Source organism: Hemitrygon akajei, chromosome 3 (assembly GCF_048418815.1).
Source record: "Hemitrygon akajei chromosome 3, sHemAka1.3, whole genome shotgun sequence".
Taxonomy (NCBI): domain Eukaryota; kingdom Metazoa; phylum Chordata; class Chondrichthyes; order Myliobatiformes; family Dasyatidae; genus Hemitrygon; species Hemitrygon akajei.
Window position 1 is genome coordinate 151,170,605 of NC_133126.1, and position 18,407 is coordinate 151,189,011.

The following is an 18,407-nucleotide window of genomic DNA, read 5'->3' on the forward strand; positions in this document are numbered from 1 at the left end:
TATCTCTTCTTTGCTCAATCGCCATTGGCTACTTTTCATCAACGGAACTTCGTGCGTCACAAAGCAGCCGATCGTGCTGATGTCACGAGCGTACCGATGGCAAAACAAGGTCCGGACATCGCTCTTTCCGCGAAGGGAAGGAGTGAAGCGGTGGCAGGAATTCCCCTAAGTGATTTCGAAACGAACGATGATACTTGAGAGCAGCGAAGTTTAGCATACTTCGAAAAATCTAGGACCACGATACAAATACATATCAATGGCCGCTTTTGGGTTTTGATGGCAAGCTGGGCTATCTTTTCTGTCTCCGTGCGGCTCTCTCTCGCGGCGCGCTGTAATACTCTGAGGTGGGGTGAGCTGGCCGGAGCGTGGTGCGCAGGCGCGCTGGGCCGGGGCGCATGTTGTTCCATTTTATTTTTGCTGTGTGAGACAAAATGTCGGCAGCGGCGAGCGAGGGGATTTTGATCGGGGACAAGGTCTACTCGGCCGTCTTCCTCACCATCGACAATTCGCTCATTCCTGAGGAGAAGCTCTCGCCCACCCCGTCCATGCAGGATGGCCTGGACCTGGAGGTAGAGACTGACCTGCGGATCTTGGGCTGTGAGTTGATCCAGTCGGCCGGCATCTTGCTACGACTGCCCCAGGTCAGTGCTGGGCCCTAGGCGGGAGAGCGCCGGACTCTAAAGCGACCTCTCTCCCTTTCTCTGCTCACCTCGCTAATGCTCCTCTTCTCTCCTCGCAGGTAGCCATGGCGACGGCCCAGGTCCTCTTCCAGCGCTTCTTTTTCTCCAAGTCCTTCGTCAAGCACAGTTTCGAGGTAAGTCCCGCCGCGGGAGTGGCGGGCCCTGAGCCGGCGGGCGGGCGGTTTCATCGAAACTAGCCTCTCGCTCGGAGATTGCGGCGGAAATTCCTGAGCCGCCCGTAGTTCATTGGGGTCTGAATGAATGTTGCTGATCAACTCGGTATAGACCATGTAAAAACCAGGAACGTTACGTGCCTCTCACAAAAAAAATTGATCGGCCTATCCTACGATAATCAATTCGATCCTCTCTGAGTATTTTTTATTTTTAGACGTTTCCTCTTGGTTCCATTTTTGGTTCTATTTTAGATAGCAAGTCTAGCCCGTTGTGAGTAATGCCTCGTGTTTTGTATTCTCTAAGGCTCCGTGTCTGCTTTCATCATTTAAAAATTTCTTTACACTTTAGATAATGGTGTTGAAACGTACTTAAGGAATTTAAGTTACTGTTGCGTGACTTGTACTGTGGCAGTAATTAGTTTGTTGAATAGTTGAGGATATATCCCCAGTCACTGATCTTTTATACAAAGGAATATTGTTTAATTTATAATGTTATGGAATTTGGTTTTGGAGCATTAAGTACGTTTAGCTCTGTTTACGTAGAATAATCGGCTCCTTTGCAGGTTGTCAGTTGTAACGGCAAATGTAATATTGGCATGTTGAGTGTTAGACCATAAAAGGTGTGGTACAAGGTGGAGACTGTGCTGTTGGTCAGACCACATTTGGAGTTTTGTGAGCAGTTATGAGCCCCACATCTAAGGAAGGATGTGTTGGTATCAGAAAGTGTTCTGAGGCGTTTTACACGAATAATCCCAGTAGTGAAAGGGTTAAGGCATGATTATTTGATGGGTCTGGGCCTGTACTCGCTGGAGTTTAAAGGGATGCATTAAAGCATCAAAACCTGACGAATTCTGAAAGCCCTGGTTACAGTGGACACGGATAATGTTTTCAGTAGAGGGAGGGTTGACCAAAGGCTACAACCGTCAGAATATAAGGCTATCCCTTTAGAACGGAGATGAGGAATTTCATTAACTAGAGGATGAATCTAGAATTTATTCTGCAAGTGGCTGTGGATGAATTTAAAGTGTAGGATACGTTCTTTAATACTAAAGGTGACGACACTTGTGGGTAGAAAGTGTGAGAATGGGTTGAAAGGGAATAAAATCAGCCATGGTCAAATGGTGAAGACTATTTGCAGAATGACCTAATTCTGCTTCCTGTGTCTTATGGTCTTTGTATGGCAACAGTTGGTGTAAGTAACACCAAAGTAGATCACACAGTACTCAATGTGATTATTTTTCAGATTGTCGCAATGGCTTGTATCAATCTTGCATCAAAAATAGAAGAAGCACCCCGTCGTGTAAGAGATGTGATAAATGTTTTCCACCATTTGCGTCAGCTAAGAGGCAAAAGGTAAGCCAGTTTCTTCAACTCCATTATTCAGTAACCTGCAATGATTTCTTGACACACCCTAACTTTCAAACTGTTCTATCACTTGCACATGATCTCAGTTGGCTCCATGGGAGTTCAATGATATAATGAGCTTAATGGACCCATTTGGTTCAAAATTCATTCCCCAGCCTGATTTGGTACTACAGCTCTTAAACTTGGTTACAGTAACCCAATATGTTGGGGGGAAATTGAACAAGAGCAATCCGTTATTATCAAGCAACCCATGCTGGAATATGCTAAGGCGTTAGCTCACGAGGTTGAGACTAAATAGTTTGTAAATGATCACCATCTAAGTATACATGTGAGGAACTTTGTATAGTAGAGGTAGTCTGAAGTATTCTAGGGTGAGTTACTTTTAAAACCATGTTGTTTTTGAGTTAGAAATTAGCATTTTAGTTTAATCTGAGGGTGAATTTAGATTGAGAATAAAATATTAAACTTGCTGTAAACTAAGATTAGTGTCTAGGATATCATTAATCATTGCTTTTTAAATGTAGAATTTTAAGATGGAAGTAATTTAATGACACTTTTAGTTTATTTCATAGCCACGTTGTTAATTTTTTTTACTGTTACTATCAATTTTTTTTTGGAATTGATGAGGGATAGATGTGCTTCAGGTACCATGCAGGAGAGCTATTGTTACAGGGAGACTGGATTTCCTTCTGTTGGTGCACTCCAGTCGTATAAATAAATCTTACTCAGTCTAAAATACAGGCTTGCAAATCTTACTTTTTAACTAAAGATTTGTCATAGTAAGCACCACAAGCATTTTCTTGGAAGTGAAACAAAAACATCTAAAAAATTTGTGTAATTTACATTGCTATAGATAAAATTCTGCAGTTTTGTGAGAATTAAGTAGTTACAAGCTGCTTTTTCAAAGAGAAGTGCGAATAAAATTCAGGTGCTCACTTGAGTGTGCATCAATCATGTTGCAACATTGTGATGCTGTTTCTCATCTTGGAAGAAGCCAGTCTGGAAGTATTAACATGAAGCAGTATAATTGAAATGAACACAGTAAATGATAGCTGGGTCTGCTCTAAACTCAAGAGTACAATATTGCAATACATGAATTTCTAAAGATTCACTTGCTGCATGAGAAATTGATGTTGCATTTTTTGTCTATCTACAGCTGCTGGTTTTAAGTATAATTCATTTTTTGAAGTATGAGTCATGGGACAGTTGATAACTTACATGGTGTGGGAGGGTTTTCCAGTCACTTAATCTGCATTAGAATTAACACCTGTTGTATGTGGGGTTGTGCTGGCAAGTGATAGAAAGTTTAATTTGTTGCAATGTTGCCAATATGCAGTTAAAATGAAATAAAAGATTATGCAACTGGAGCACAAAGCCATTGATTGACACATTATGCTAGAAGTATGTCATCGTGTAATATTGCTCTTGGGACGCTTACTGTCATCGTTTTTACTATTGTGCATTAAGTTAAAATGCAATATTGACTTGTATTCTTTTTTCCCTTGCAACCAACCTAACAGCGACCAACTACATTTACCAAAGACTGGGTGATGTGGAATGGTACGTAAAGATGAAGCTGTCGACATGGCAACAGTGAAAATAAGAAGTGCCGTATGATCCCGATGGAGAACCAGTGCTCTTTGAACGGGGTCACTGGAATCGGGGGCTTTGGAAGGTTGGGCACAGAACTACTAAAACCTAGAAACTCCTGTACTTCATTCTTAGCTTTTTGTCTTTGCTGTCCAGATGGTAACCATCACATTTTTGCTTTGGTTTTAGTTAACTACTCAGAGAGAGAGAAGCTAGCAACATTTTAACATTCAAACTATAAAGATTGAACTTTAAAAGTTATAGTTAGGATCTAAAATGTGTTGAAGCTGGTTTAAAATGCATTTCAGCTAGTATTTTAGTTAAAAATCTGAAAATAAGGAAATAATTTGTTTAATATCCTTAGGATGCATTTCAAAATAATTTGCCTTTAAAATTTAACAGGTAGTGGTTTAAATAGATTTTAGAAATATGGAAGCAGGTTTCCAGTGGACTGACTGACAGGAATTCACTTAGGTTGGTGTATATGTATATTTATTTAACATTCTAGATAAAGCCTGATTTGAAGTTTTTAAGTACGAAATTAACTCAGTTATTGGACCTCATTAAGTCAAGTGGCAAATGGCATGTTGGCTGTAATTGCAAAGTGACTAGTGCCTTTGTTAGTTGTGCTGGGTGTTAGTGAGGTCTAAAACCTGGAACACCATGCTGTTCTAGTTGCTTTTCAGAAAAATAATTTGTATTATCGTTGAAATTAGTCAAAGCGTATTCATTTGTCTATTCCCTGGGATAAGATGGTCCTGTAATAGCGGCTAGATAGTTATGTTTGTGTTCTGGGGGGGCGGGGTGTAACTTGAATTAAACAAAGTCCTTAGTGGGTTAGATGATGATGTTATTTTTTCTAGTCTAATGAGTTATGAACAAGGGACGCAGCTAGGGGAAAAAAGCTGCTGGTTGTTCAATGTAATTGTGGAAATGCGGGTCCTGTGGAACGATAGAGAAGGGGAATTGAACCCAGCATAAAGACGTATTAAATCATGGTGCAGGTTTGAGGGGTAACTCTTGCTGTTTTTGCTTCAGGAAGAAGCAAGTACTGTCTATAAAGTGACTTGTGGAGAGATATAATATAGGAGTCCTGTATAAGGTGCTGGCTTTTGGGTGAGAGATTAAACTGCCAGTCTCTTGTTCCAGATATTGTGCTGCTGGAAAAGCAGACATTTCTAATTGGATTGACATCTTTATCAGCTACCTAATGTTTCCATCCCAGTACTTGTTTTGTTAGTTCCTGTTGAAGTAGTATCCTACACTAATTAACACAATTGGATCATTGTTCATTTGTATGTCTGGAGTATTTTGGTTCCTTTGTGGTATAAGTGTTGGTTATAGGTTGTATTGTTTATTTATTATAGATTGTTTCTGATGTTGGGGAAGTCCAGAACGAGGGGTCACAGTTTAAGGATAAAGGGGAAGCCTTTTAGGACCGAGATGAGGAAAAACTTCTTCACACAGAGAGTGGTGAATCTGTGGAATTCTCTGCCACAGGAAACAGTTGAGGCCAGTTCATTGGCTATATTTAAGAGGAAGTTAGATATGGCCCTTGTGGCTAAAGGGATCAGGGGGTATGGAGAGAAAGCAGGTACAGGGTTCTGAGTTGAATGATCAGCCATGATCATACTGAATGGCGGTGCAGGCTCGAAGGGTCGAATGGCCTACTCATGCACCTATTTTTTATGTTTCTATTTGTGCTATAGCTGCAGCCTTGTAGCAAATGGTTTTGCTCTGTCAACTGTACAGTTGTCCCTCACCAACATGAGGCAGGGTGGCCATTGAATTACTATTGGAATAAAATGGTGCTCTGCTTCATATTTTTAGATCATTTTAGTTCCTGTTTGTGCTGGATGAGTCTGTAACTATAGTTACAATCGCTTTCCCTAGCAAACACATTATTAGGTATACGTGGAATGTTTGAATTATATGTGATATATTTTGTGTCCAGCTTTAAATACCTAATTGATTTTGGTTGTCAGTTTTTTTTTAGATAAAATAATGGAATTTAGCTGACCTAATATCATTGGAATGCTTGTTCCTTTGGTTGAAATTTCTTAGTATGTAAACCCTAAATGTGCTCGTATGCCAGTAGGGAAATTAATGTTTTTCATGCTATTATTACTAAGTTCAGCCTGATGAGTTTGCAGCATTTAACACGCAAACGGCTGTAACTTTGAGCATTTTTTGAGTGGCGGGGGAATAATTCGAGAAGCCAAAGCCAATGTGGATAGGTATAGAGTAGGAAAAATCTTGGCAACCATTGAGATTGAAGCCAAGTTTGATCCATTTAATAGACTAGCTATCAGGCCATGGCAGAATAAGTAAAGATGTCATACAGTGGATTTTGGGTCATTAAAATCTTTGGACTAGTGTTTTTCTTGAGTTTAATAGGGTAAAGTTTACTGCAAGTTATTTGGAAACTATCCTTTTTACACCACCGGTGTGTGTATAATAGAAAGTTGAGCATTAATGGAACTTGGTGTTTTGTTGCATCAAGAGATACCAGGTGGCTAAGTAATCTTGAGATGCAGGTGAGAAATAATTGGATTTGGGCTCTGGTGGTATTTACTATTTTCAGATCATAGCTGTTACTGAAAACAGTAATTGAGATTGCAGTAGTGATTGTTGCTTGCAGTTTGTCTAAGTTCCAAAGATGCAGCTGCCAGGAAAGTGACATCATAAAATAAGTCATTGCTAATATGGGGAGTGTTCTGTCAAATGAAATGCACATGCAAACCATTTTTTTGTGGTAAAAATTGAAACATTTTAGTGTCATTTCTGTAACTTATAAACTGTTGAATTAATGGATGTTCATTTTTAATCTATTTTTTTAAATCCATAAACTGCTTGCTTGCAATGCTTATGGCACTTTATTCACTTTAATTGTCTTCTCCTTTCCTGCCATCCATGGAAACATCAACTTTCGCGGGTGGGTGATTCTCTGGTTTCTAGATTATCCAAGTGCCTTTAAACCAGGAAAATGTGTTAGTAGATTTGTTGGTCTCAGTGACATTTTATAATTCATGTGCAGTTTTTAGAGGTGCGTTAATCAGGAGTTATTTACATAGGCTAGTATGTTGTGATACCTACTGATACTACATGGCATTCAGATGGAATTCTGTTAGCTGCAACAAAACTATAGGTCAACTGTAATTTTGTGAAAGGTGTCAGTCTCAGTAAAATGTTGGGGTGAATAATTCATTTGATTAAATGAGGGGAGCCATTTAGAAATGGCAATCTGATCTTTCACAAGAGAATTGATAGATGAGGGTGAAAAATCTACTTGAAAAAAAGTTGTGTCTTCTAACCTGAATTTTCAGTGTTAAATTACTGACATTTTAAGAGTGTTTTCTAAAGGTACAGGCATTTATGAGAATTGAGGCTGCCATTTGTACTTTAATTTGAAAAGTATTTATAAATTTCAAATATTTTGCTGATAAACATTGGAAAGTAAATTAGTCCATTTCTGAAATTGGACAGAAATGGTCAAAATGAAATCAGTAAATGTGAAAACAATTCAGATTGATTTTCCTAAGTTTGTAACTTTTATAAATTAGTGTCTAATTGTTTAGAATTGAATACCATTATAATCCATCATTCATCACTCTAGTTAATCAGGTGAGTGCACTTTAATATTAGATAATGAATTTGTAAACAATATGGGAAGTGATTTTTGCAGCTACCTATGCTTGAAACTTCATATCTAATGGTAGAATGAGATGTTGCTGGAAAGGATTAAAGATAAGTTATTTCAGAGATGCAGTAAGTTACTTCGATGCTATATGTAAGTGTGTAGATTGGCCTATCAAAACTTTTTTTCTTACTGTTAAGTTTCCCAAGTACTCTTGTGCATGAACTCTTGATTCTCAGCTCCTTGTGTATGTGGATTTTAAATATATTTATGAAATTGTAATGGCTCAAAACAATTTTAGGGAACCCCTTGTTTAAAGGGAAAGCCTAATTTTTTTTCTTGTGCTGTCTGATGGTGTTGCTGTTGGTTTCTGTATAGCAATCATTAGCTGTTCAAGTCAAAATAAATTCAGTGACCTTTGTACTATTGAATTGAGAAAGCTGTTACTCTCTGTTCAGTTTATTACATAGTTAAGGCATTCCTGTGTTAACAGTGCATGTATTTCAAAGTTGGAATCCTAAAAAAGTGCTCTAAATGTTGTTTTCTAATATACTGTGCATTAGTGAACATTCATAATTGAAAGCCACACCTGGTACAGGGGAACATTGAAGTTACTATGTAATGAAAGAGAAGGAAAAATACTGCAAGATAACTTAAAATTCATCTACTGTGTGTTTTTAAAAAAACACATGGACTCTTGGAGAATGCAAGAAAGATATGGGGCAGATAGTATTGGAACAGAGACTTGATTTATAAAGGGTTGAGATGCTGAGTTCTGAACTTGTCTCAAATGTGGGAAAATCTGCAGATACTGAAAATCCAAAGCAACATCCATAAAATGCTGGAAGAACTCAGCAGGCTAGGCAGCATCTGTGGAAAAGAGTAAACAGTCGCTATTTCACCTAAGACCCTTCATCTGGACCTTCTGCCTGGCCTGCTGAGTTCCTCCAGCATTTTGTGTGTTGCTCTGAATGTCTTGTAGCTTAATCTGAGCTGTTGCTAGGTTTGTCATCGCTGGAAAAAAAAATGCTGAAAGATGGCGGCTTATAATAGAAGGTTGTATCTATATGTACATTTGGGTATGGAGGACAATTGTAGCCTTATTTTATGTAAGATTTTTTTAGAAGTCTTTTTGGCTCTATGCTTGGAAATGAGAGGACTGTAATGTCTGCTTTTAAATTTAAGTAATCCAAAGCAATGATGTATTGTGGGAATGTAAACTATGTGTGTCATCACAGATGTGTTTGTACTTCATTGTGACTTGTCATGCCGTGGAAAGGAAATGGAGGATCAGATCTTTTTATAGGACTTGTTAGTCTCGCATTAAAAATAAGGAAGGAGGGCAATCCTTAACCTGTTTTTTTTTTGGAAGTTAATTAAACTACATAGTTTTAAAGTAGTAATTACACGGATGGCTAACAGCTTTTATTTATGGTCTAACTTTCTTTCATCTTAGTTTGTTTTCCTTCTCATCCCTTGTAACTGTTCATTGTCAGCTTTAACTTTGGTATGAATTTCAGTTTGAAATGGACAGCATAGACCAAGGCTTGGGTGCAGTTACAGGAGTTTCATCCAAAGGTTGGTTGGAAGGGGAAGCAAGTCCCTTTTAGAGAGTAGAAGCCAATTTCAAATATTTGCCTTTTTAGATTTGCAAATAGTTTTGATTTTGTTTTAAACCAGGAGTCCAACACCACTGATACTTGATCAGAACTACATTAACACCAAAAATCAAGTGATCAAAGCAGAAAGGCGTATCCTGAAGGAATTGGGATTTTGTGTTCATGTAAAGCATCCACACAAGGCAAGTTCTTTGATCATTGAGTTGTAATTGGATAATTAGTTATACAAATGTAGATTGTTTTAAAACCTGTTCTTGTCCCAACAGATAATTTTTATGTATCTTCAAGTCCTTGAGTGTGAACGGAATCAAACTCTTGTCCAGACAGCTTGGTAAGTTGCTTCATTAGTTTCAAGTAGCCATGAAAACAGTATCAAAACTAATTTCACTTTTATGGTTTAAATTTTAAGCTTAAAAATGAGATGACAATATTTAGTTATACCATTAACAGGACTGTTGATTCAGATATTCTGCATCACAGCAAGACATTCCAAGTATCTTTTTGCTGTAATTCATTCATGGTATTGCATACTGTTTTCATGGCACGTTTGTTTACTCTGGTAAAGGAGAACTCAATTAACTTTGTTCTTTTTTTTCTACTCTTTTTAATTAAAGGGTAGTCCATGATGGTAAGTCATAGAACTCAAAGAACTCTGCCCTCTGAACTCAGCTTCTCATCTACATGGCCTTAAGGAAGGCCTTTGATTGGCTGCCCCTTCGGCCAATCCATTGCAAGCTCTCGTCCGAGACAGCTATTCACTGCAGTGGTCACATCTGGCAACATCATCTAGTTCTGGTGGGGGTTTGAAGGATTTGTATTGACTTCTGAAAATGGATGTTCAACATGCACACATTCAGTAATATTTTGTCTGATATTTCTAGTTGACTAAGTTTTAGGATGTGTTTTTTTTAAACCATGTGGAAGGAAAGCATCAAAATTGCTTCAATAAACTAAATCCAGTGTTTCTACGCATATGGGAAGATTTTGCAACGTGCTTCATTAACAATTGTTTATTGTTTTAAGCCTAAAATTAAACATGGTTAGATCATCCTGCTCCGAATTCCTTGGATTTTCCCTTTTAGGGCATTATTTCAGATTTTTTCTTGTTTATTTGGGGGGGAGGCTTCAGGATATGGAGAAACTATGTCTGTAGAAATTTAAAAACCATTCTAATGGTTTGGGTCCAAAACTTTAATTCTAGGTGCACCTTGAGCCAATGTATACTTTATATTTGCAGATGTGAAGTGATTGTTTATTCTAAACCAATTAGCGGTAATGTAAACAGTTCTTTAAAAAAAACCACCGGGTGTAGATTACGTGCACATAGACGTTTGAACTGAATTTTGTCAATGCTAAATCAAATGAATCACTTTGTTGTCACTACCTTTCATGTTTACTAAGTGTGGGAATATTTGGTTAGGACCTGTACTATTCCGTGTATGGTTGAATTCAAATGCTCAGATACTAAAATAAGGCCCAAAGTCCCTGTCTGTCTGTTGTGTAAAATACTACAGATGGTGATACTGAAAATCAAAGTTGTCAGTATTTCATTAATCTAATATTCATTATTAAAGCAGTGATAGAAGTCTGTACTTCATCAAACAGGTTATCATGAGTCAGCAGAGTTCATGTTTGTTTATTTACCCTGGACTGCGCAGATTGTTTGAAATGTCTTTGACTTGCTTTTGGATTAGATTTATCAATCCTTATTCATCCTAGCATAACATTTTTAAATTTTTTTGCTGTCAATACTTAATATGAAAACCCAATCATAAGTTGGGTCAATGTAATCACATTTTAGTTGATGTATTCAGGAAAAACTTACATTCTTGTCTTTTAAAGCATTTTAAGCCATTGTCAAAGATGTCTAAATGGAGTAACCTGTTATGTGACTATTCTTGTGAGCAAGTAGGTGTTTTTACTTTAGAATCCTTTCTGACTTCATACAGCATGGAAAAATTGCTTCCACAAGCTTTATATTTAGCTGAACGTGTTTTGGTGTTCTTCCTTTGTGACAAATTGAGACTTTTTAGTTAAAATGGTTAAAGTTGGTGTCTTTAGGAAGACATTTCAGAATGGCTTGAATGTATATAATAATATTTTAGAAATATATTGGTAACTGACGACGTTGGAAGAGTTGTTATTTATAACCATAGAGGGCTGAAACAGACCTTTTGGAAGTATATTGCCTCAATCACTTTCTTGAGCAGCTCATTACATTCTCTGGATAAAGACGTTGCCCCTCGTGTTCTGCTAAATCTCTTTCCCAGCCCCCTTAAACTTAAGCCTTCTAATTCTTGATTCCCCAGCCTTGGGGTGAATGCACAGTTCTTCCCCTCATATATTCTTCATAATTTTGTACACTTAATAAGATCACCCCTCCTTCATTCTAATGTTGGTGGGATGGAAGACAAGACTCGCTCATCATTATTCTTGTTCTAGCAACATTTTTTTGTAAATCCCTTCTACATTCTTACAGTTTAATGGCATATTTCCTATAGCAGAGTGACCAAAACTTGAGCCAAGATTCCAAGTATGGCCTCTGCAACATGTGAGCTATCTGCCCTGACTGAAGACCGTTATTTTAACAACCCATTCTCCATCTTGTCCATGATGCCACTTCCTGGGAACCACTTATTCCTCCTCCTCAACTACAGCACTCCCAGGGACCTACTTTTCACTGAAAACTCAGAGTTTCCCAGCCTTTTATATGCCATGGGCCCCTACCATTTAACCGAGGGGTCTGTGGACCCCAGGCTCGGAACCCTGCTCTGATTCCTGATAACTATCTTCATTGTCAATCTGTTTTAGTATCATCTGCAAACATATGACTTTACTGAGAATATACGTTCGCATCCAAATTGTTGAGTTGACAAATTGCAATGGGCCTCGCCCCAATTCCTAGGAACACCACTGGTCTTGGCCCACCCGTCCAACGCAGTCATCCACCGTCACCTTCTGTTTTCAGCCATTGGCTCAATTCTTCCAGTGTCTTGCACTCTTGGGTGAAATCTTTTAGTGGAGCTGACATGATCAATACTATCAGTTTTTTTTTTCAGCCTTGGAGTTCTTCCAATCTAACAAACAGTTCTTGTGTAAAGTAACACAGATTGTTAATTCTTCTCATCATTTGTGGAGGCGTTGATGTGTAGTACAATTCCATGGACATTGGCTATGGTACTTTGGCCTAGCAACCACACTTTTATTTTTTTATATACGAGCCCCTTGTGAATATATGGTCAGTCAGATCCCATGTATGTCCATAGACATTTTATTGCTCTGTGGTTAGGTGTTGAGTGGTTGTGGTAGACATTTTCTTTAGAATGGAGAGGGTAGCGACAGGATTTTACTATACTGTCATTAGTCTACTAGAATTAAGTACTGACCATGATAATTCTGAGTTCTGTCATGTCATGCATTTCCCATTGAGGAAATTGCCCTTGGTATGGTTCTGTGATTTCATAAAAAAATGAAATTCACCTTGGCTTTTAAATAGGATGCATTTTGTGCATGTGAACCATTGATGGTTCAAATTTTAGCTAGATTTGTATGCAAGAGTACAGGTAGATGAATCTAAAATGATTTGTTACAGATCTTGCATTATTTGTGATTTGAGCTCTGTAAGAAGATATCAGAGGGCATAGCATTTTATAAAAAAAGAACAAAGTTACAAATGAGACTCCTCTGTGTACTTAAAATCTCTTGTAGATTTTAATAACCTTTTGTCCTATTTGATTTTTCAGGAATTACATGAATGATAGCCTCCGCACGAGTGTATTTGTTCGGTTTAAGCCAGAGACAATAGCCTGTGCTTGCATCTACCTTGCAGCTAGAGCTTTGCAAGTAAGTGAAGCAAGTGGCAATGATTCCTTTGCTAACTAAGAATTTTAATCAGATAAGGGGATATGGTGGTACTACTTGAGTGCATTCAGCACTGCATTGCTAGTCTGATTTAATGTAAATGTACTTGTTTTTACTGCTGGGTTTCAATTTATTTTTTGCATCTGCAGATTATTTTGCCAAATCGTCCTCGTTGGTTTGTGCTGTTTGGTGCAACAGAAGAGGAAATCCAAGATATTTGCATCACTACTTTAAAACTTTACACTCGAAAGAAGGTTAGTCACATAATTCTTAATTTTTTTTTTAGGGTTGATGTTGATATTTTAATGTATGTTAGCCATTTTGTAGTGCTCTGGTATCCTCATTTGCTTTGCAACATTTGAAAGTATACTTTGTTTCAACAGCCAAACTATGAGCATGTGGAGAAGGAAGTAGAAAAGAGGAAGGTTGCACTACAAGAAGCTAAATTGAAAGCTAAAGGTTTGAACCCAGATGGAACTCCTGCCCTTTCCACACTGGGGGGCTTTTCTCCAGGTTCTAAACCATGTAAGTATGTGAAATGCAGTGATGTGTTAATTCACTTTGGGGGGGTTGGAATGATGCAGACAATTTCTAGAGCGTGGACATACAATCAAGGATTGACAGTTGATGTGGAGCATCTTTTTGCAACTTAAAATAGTATATTTTGAATATCTCAAATTGAAAATCTGAATTGTAAATATACCTTTCAAACTTGCAACATAACAGCTTGACATTTAAAACATTGCTCAATTTTACTGCAACAACTTTGACTTGTGATATGCCTCCTCTAAGTGAACTATTTCTGTCCTTAGAATGGTGCTCCGTCAGGAAATTGTATTTTACCGTGCTATTTTGACAGTATGTAGTTCTTACCAAAAACTTGAAACATTCCTTTTGTAAACGTGATAGTTGTTTTTTTTTGTGTTCTTAGCTTCGCCCAGAGAAGTTAAAGCAGAAGACAAAACACCTGGAATTCAGAACCCTAAACCTATCAAGAAGGAACTAGAAGATCGCCAGTTGAACTCTAATAAAAGTCCTTACAATGGGTTAGTAATTAAACTTCTGCTTTGCTGTTTACCTCTGTAGTTTTGTACTAAAACACTGAAATATTTGATCCCACCCCTGAAAAAAACTGAATTCATCAATGCTTTCAGAAGTTTGTCAGACTAAACAGTTGTCTGAGCTACCTCTGGAGTCACTGCTCTGGATAAACCAGTGGCTGGTTGGCAAGAGGCAAAGACTGGGAATAAAGGCAGCCCTTTCTGGTTGGCTGCCGGTGACTAGCACTGTTCCACAGGGTTGGGACCACTTTTTACATTATATGTCAATGACTTGGATGACAGCATCAATTCGTTGCAGGGTGTATGGATGATATGAAGATAGGTGGATGGGCAGGTAGTTTTGAGGAAGTAGAGGAGCTACAAATGGGCAAAGAAGTGTCAGATGGAATACAGTTTTGGGAAGTGCGTGGTCATGCACTTTTGTAGAAGGAATTTTAAGGAATTTCTCAGGAGAGAAAATTTTAAAATCTGAGGTGCAAAGGGACTTGGGAATCCTTGTACAGGATTCCTAAAGGTTAATTTGCATGTTGAGTCTGGTGAGGAACGTAAATGCGATGTTAGCATACATTTCGAGAAGACTAGAATATAAAAGCAAGGATGTAATGTTGTGGTTTTAGAAAGCACTTTGGGGCCTCACTTATGAACAGTTTTGTGCCCCTTATTTTAGAATGAATGTGCTAAAACTGGATAGGGTTCAAAGGAAGTTCATAAGTGGTTCCAGGACTGAACAGCTTGTATGAAGAGCATTTGATGGCTCTGGGCTTGTATTCACTGGAATTCAGAAGAATGAGAGGTGACTTAATTGAAATTATCGAATGTTGAAGGGCTGAGGTAGAGTGCATGTGGAGAGGATGGTTTCCTCTGGTGAGAGTCCAGGACTAGAGGACGCAGCCTCAGAATAGAGGAGTGTCTTTTAGAATGGAAATGAGGGTTTTTTTTAATATAGCATGAATAGTGAACCCATGGACTTTGTTGCCGTGGATGGCTGTGGATGCCAAGTCTTTATGTATATTTAAGGCAGAGGTTGATAGATTCTTGATTGGTCAGGGTATAAAGGGATGCGGGGAGAAGGCAAGAGGTTGGAGCTGAGAGGGAAAATTCATCAGCCATAACAAAATGATGGAGCAGACACTGGGCCAAGTGGCTTCATTCTATTCATATCTTATGGTCTTGTGGAGATTCGTGTGTATGCAATAGATTTTATAAAATGTAACTAATTTGCTCCAGGCTGTCCCTAGAATATCCATAAATTTGCCCAAGCAATATCAGAAATTGTCCAAGATGATATGTTGAGTAATTTCAAAACTGAAAGCCTTTTGCATCTTCAAAGAGTTCATAAATCAATGCAGCCTTCCTTCACCAATATTCACTAAAAGATGCAGTAAAATTTGTTTTGTCTGATCAGACCAATGGATATTCTATCAATTCTATATCACCTTTTAAAATGTTATACAGAATACTAACTTTAAGAATGAATCTTACATGTATTTAAAGGGGAGCATGGCCAACAGAGGCAAGTGAATTTAGAGAGCTTGGGAGCAAGGGCCCTGAGAAGTGGTCAGGGTGCATAACAAGCATCATGGGTGTCAGTGGTGCCTTTTGAAAGATAATTTGTTTGGGTAGCTGCATCTCTTTTCACCTCATTCCTTTTTCATTAGAGACAGATGGAAAACCACTAGGATTTCCAAGTAGGCAGTGGAACATCAGTTTCTGTAACCTGCAGGACATGGGTCTGCTGATTATTTGGCAGCTGAGATAATTGTTCAATTGAATTTGTATTTTTAAAACATTGCAGAACAGAATTTAAAGATCTTGTTCTCAAATCTAAAGGTTGAGAAAAGAAAATAAACAAATTCGAACCAGTAGGAGCATCAGTCGTTCACGGTCTCGATCAAGATCCCGATCACCTCGAAGGCAGTGAGTATTCATTTGTCTGATTTAGTGAGCTTAAGAAGTTGTAAAACAGCTAGCTGCTTGATCAAAGTTCAGCATTTTGCAGTTTATATTATCTGATAATACTGACTCAACCTCTAAAATTAAGAAAGGGGGCCCCTGAATTGTTCAGTTCTGCTTCAGACATTAGTTAACTGAATGAAAAGAGTAACTAACTTCCTTTCCTGGAGAAAATGTCTCAGCAGTTAAGGTAATATGAGGATAGCTTTCATTTTGGGTCAAGTCCTTGGTCAGAATTCGAAATAAAACAAGCACGTTTTAGTTTGAAAAGTGAAAAGGTAGAATTGATAAAGGGAAAGAACAGTGCAATGCTGCAGGACATGAGGACATTCAATTAACCAATATAAACTGTGCCAACTGGAACAGCAGCAACTTGGATTGTATTTTCTGTGCATCTCCTACTGAAAGTTTGTGTAAATGTACTCTGTCATACTGAGAATGCTTGTGTCTGAAGGAACGTAATAGTCTTGCATGTATTTAAATTTTCCTCCTGTTTGTGACACTTCAAAGCTGGAGTAATTTTACTGCTGTTCTTTGGTAGCTTGATTCATTTTTTAAAAATTTCTTTTCAGCTACAAAAGGAGCAGATCTGGAACATACAGTTCTCGATCGAGGAGTAGGTCCCATAGCCGCAGTCTGTCTCCCCGCCGGCGCCACAATCATGTATCACCACACATCAAGTCTAAGCCTCATCGTGAGGAAACAAAGATTTCTGTTAGACATGGTCATAAGAGGAAGAAATCACACAGTCGTTCACGCACCCGCAGTAAATCCAGGGATCGCTGTGATCCTGTGAAAAAACGACGACATGACAAAGAGCATCATCGGGATAGACATGAGCGATCGCGGTCTTATGAAAGATCCCATAAGAGCAAACATCATAGTAGTAGTCATTCGGGGCACAGCAGGCATCGTCGGTAAATCAGAGTTAAATTTAAAAAATACTGCCTAAATGTACTTATGTTAAATGTGTAGTGTATTAATTTGTAAATGCTTTTTATAAGGGGTTTGTTTAAAAGGGTGTTTGGTTTATGTGGAGGGGAGAATTTGCACATTTTCAGAAATATATAAATACTTTATTTGACAGTGTACAGTTAACCATGGACAAATTTATGTATGCTGAGTTCTCTATTCTACAGAATTTGAAGGGAGATTGCTGTAGAAATGTATGTTATTTTTATACAATGAAAATGGACACTGGTATATTTAAGTACAAGTTCATTTGTTAAAACTGTGGTGATTACTTTGTTAGACTTTTAGTCTGCATGTGGTCATTTTTACAGAAATAAAAAGTGAAAATATCCATGCTTTTTGTAGTAGTATTTTCAGAACTGGGAAGTCCAAAGAGACATTGCTACACATATAGTTTAAGCTCAAACACAAATTAACTTTTAATTTTACGATCTGTAAGCTATATAGTTCCCTTGTCCTTTGTTATAATTTCGGTATCAATACATTTTCCATTTGAAACTCTTAATGGCAGAGCTTTTGCTTTTTTAAAAAAAACACTGCGCTTCTAGCAAAGCAGTGTGTTGCTCTGCAATTCCCAAAGCCCTCAGACACCGATGACCCATAGGCTGGGGTGTAGTAAGTGGTGCCCTGAAGTCCTGTGTCGTAACCACCATGCTGCATTTCAGAGGGCGCTGTTTGAAACAGCAGTATGATTTGAAGGGGAGCTTTGTTGAAGGATGTGTTGGCAATGCAGATTTCAAATGACAAGTACCTTTTTAAAAGCACAATGTCTAAATTTGATTTCTCGTCACTCCACATGGAACTTCCTGCTTCCATTGTATATCTCAATTGCGTATAGATACAATTATACATGAAACTAGTCATGTTGTAAAGATTCTTACTTTGCATTTTGGTTCTTGCTTACTGCAACATGTATACAGTTTGGTCCATTTATCCTGCACATACTTTGCTGAAGATTCAGACTGTCCATTTCTAGATTCTTCCACTACTTTTCCCTCAGGTTGACAAAAACCGACCTTTGCATTAGCTAAGGAGAACTGGGCTTTTAAGGTGTCTGGGAATGAAAAGGAGGTATATGAAGGAAGTGATAAAAGTGAAATAGGGATGCAATTTCAAGTGAAAAATATAGGTAATAACTTCCACATCAAAAACTAGAATTGTCATGAAATTAATCTGGATGAACGAATGTTAAATAACTTGAACTAGTTGGGTTGGTCTCAAAATGATCATATTTTCTCAAACAACACAAAATGCTGGTGGAACATAGCAGGCCAGGCAGCATCTATAGGGAGAAGTACTGTCAAATGTTTCGGGCTGAGACCCTTCATATTCGTATCATATTGTCTGCCAGGTTTCCTTAATGGTTCCAAATAGTGAGCCTGCAATTTATTAGGTATTGCAAGTGTTGGTTTTACAAAAGTGGAGTTGTTCCAAACATGCAATTGTATGTTTTGGTCTGAATCTACAAAAAAAGTAATTCTAGATGATTATTTGAA

At 38.0% G+C, this 18,407-nt stretch overlaps 1 protein-coding gene across 1 annotated transcript; it reads left to right on the plus strand.

Annotated features, from left to right (window-relative positions):
* Positions 1-368: 368 nt before the first annotated feature.
* ccnl1a (cyclin L1a) lies at positions 369-17,242 on the plus strand. Its single transcript, XM_073041053.1, has 11 exons — positions 369-641; positions 740-814; positions 2,097-2,206; positions 9,126-9,246; positions 9,331-9,395; positions 12,808-12,907; positions 13,075-13,179; positions 13,309-13,450; positions 13,857-13,971; positions 15,817-15,903; positions 16,512-17,242. The coding sequence occupies exons 1-11, from the start codon at positions 432-434 to the stop codon at positions 16,858-16,860; spliced, it is 1,479 nt and encodes a 492-aa protein (XP_072897154.1). The 5' UTR covers positions 369-431; the 3' UTR covers positions 16,861-17,242.
* The last annotated feature ends 1,165 nt before the right edge of the window (positions 17,243-18,407 follow it).

Bases quoted from the DNA above. Each gene is read 5' to 3' on its own strand.
- ccnl1a (XM_073041053.1), top strand. From the start codon at position 432: ATGTCGGCAGCGGCGAGCGAGGGGATTTTGATCGGGGACAAGGTCTAC. The intron at 12,908-13,074 runs GTAAGTGAAGCA...TTGCATCTGCAG, and splicing joins TTGCAGCTAGAGCTTTGCAA to ATTATTTTGCCAAATCGTCC. The intron at 13,972-15,816 runs GTTAGTAATTAA...TCAAATCTAAAG, and splicing joins AATAAAAGTCCTTACAATGG to GTTGAGAAAAGAAAATAAAC.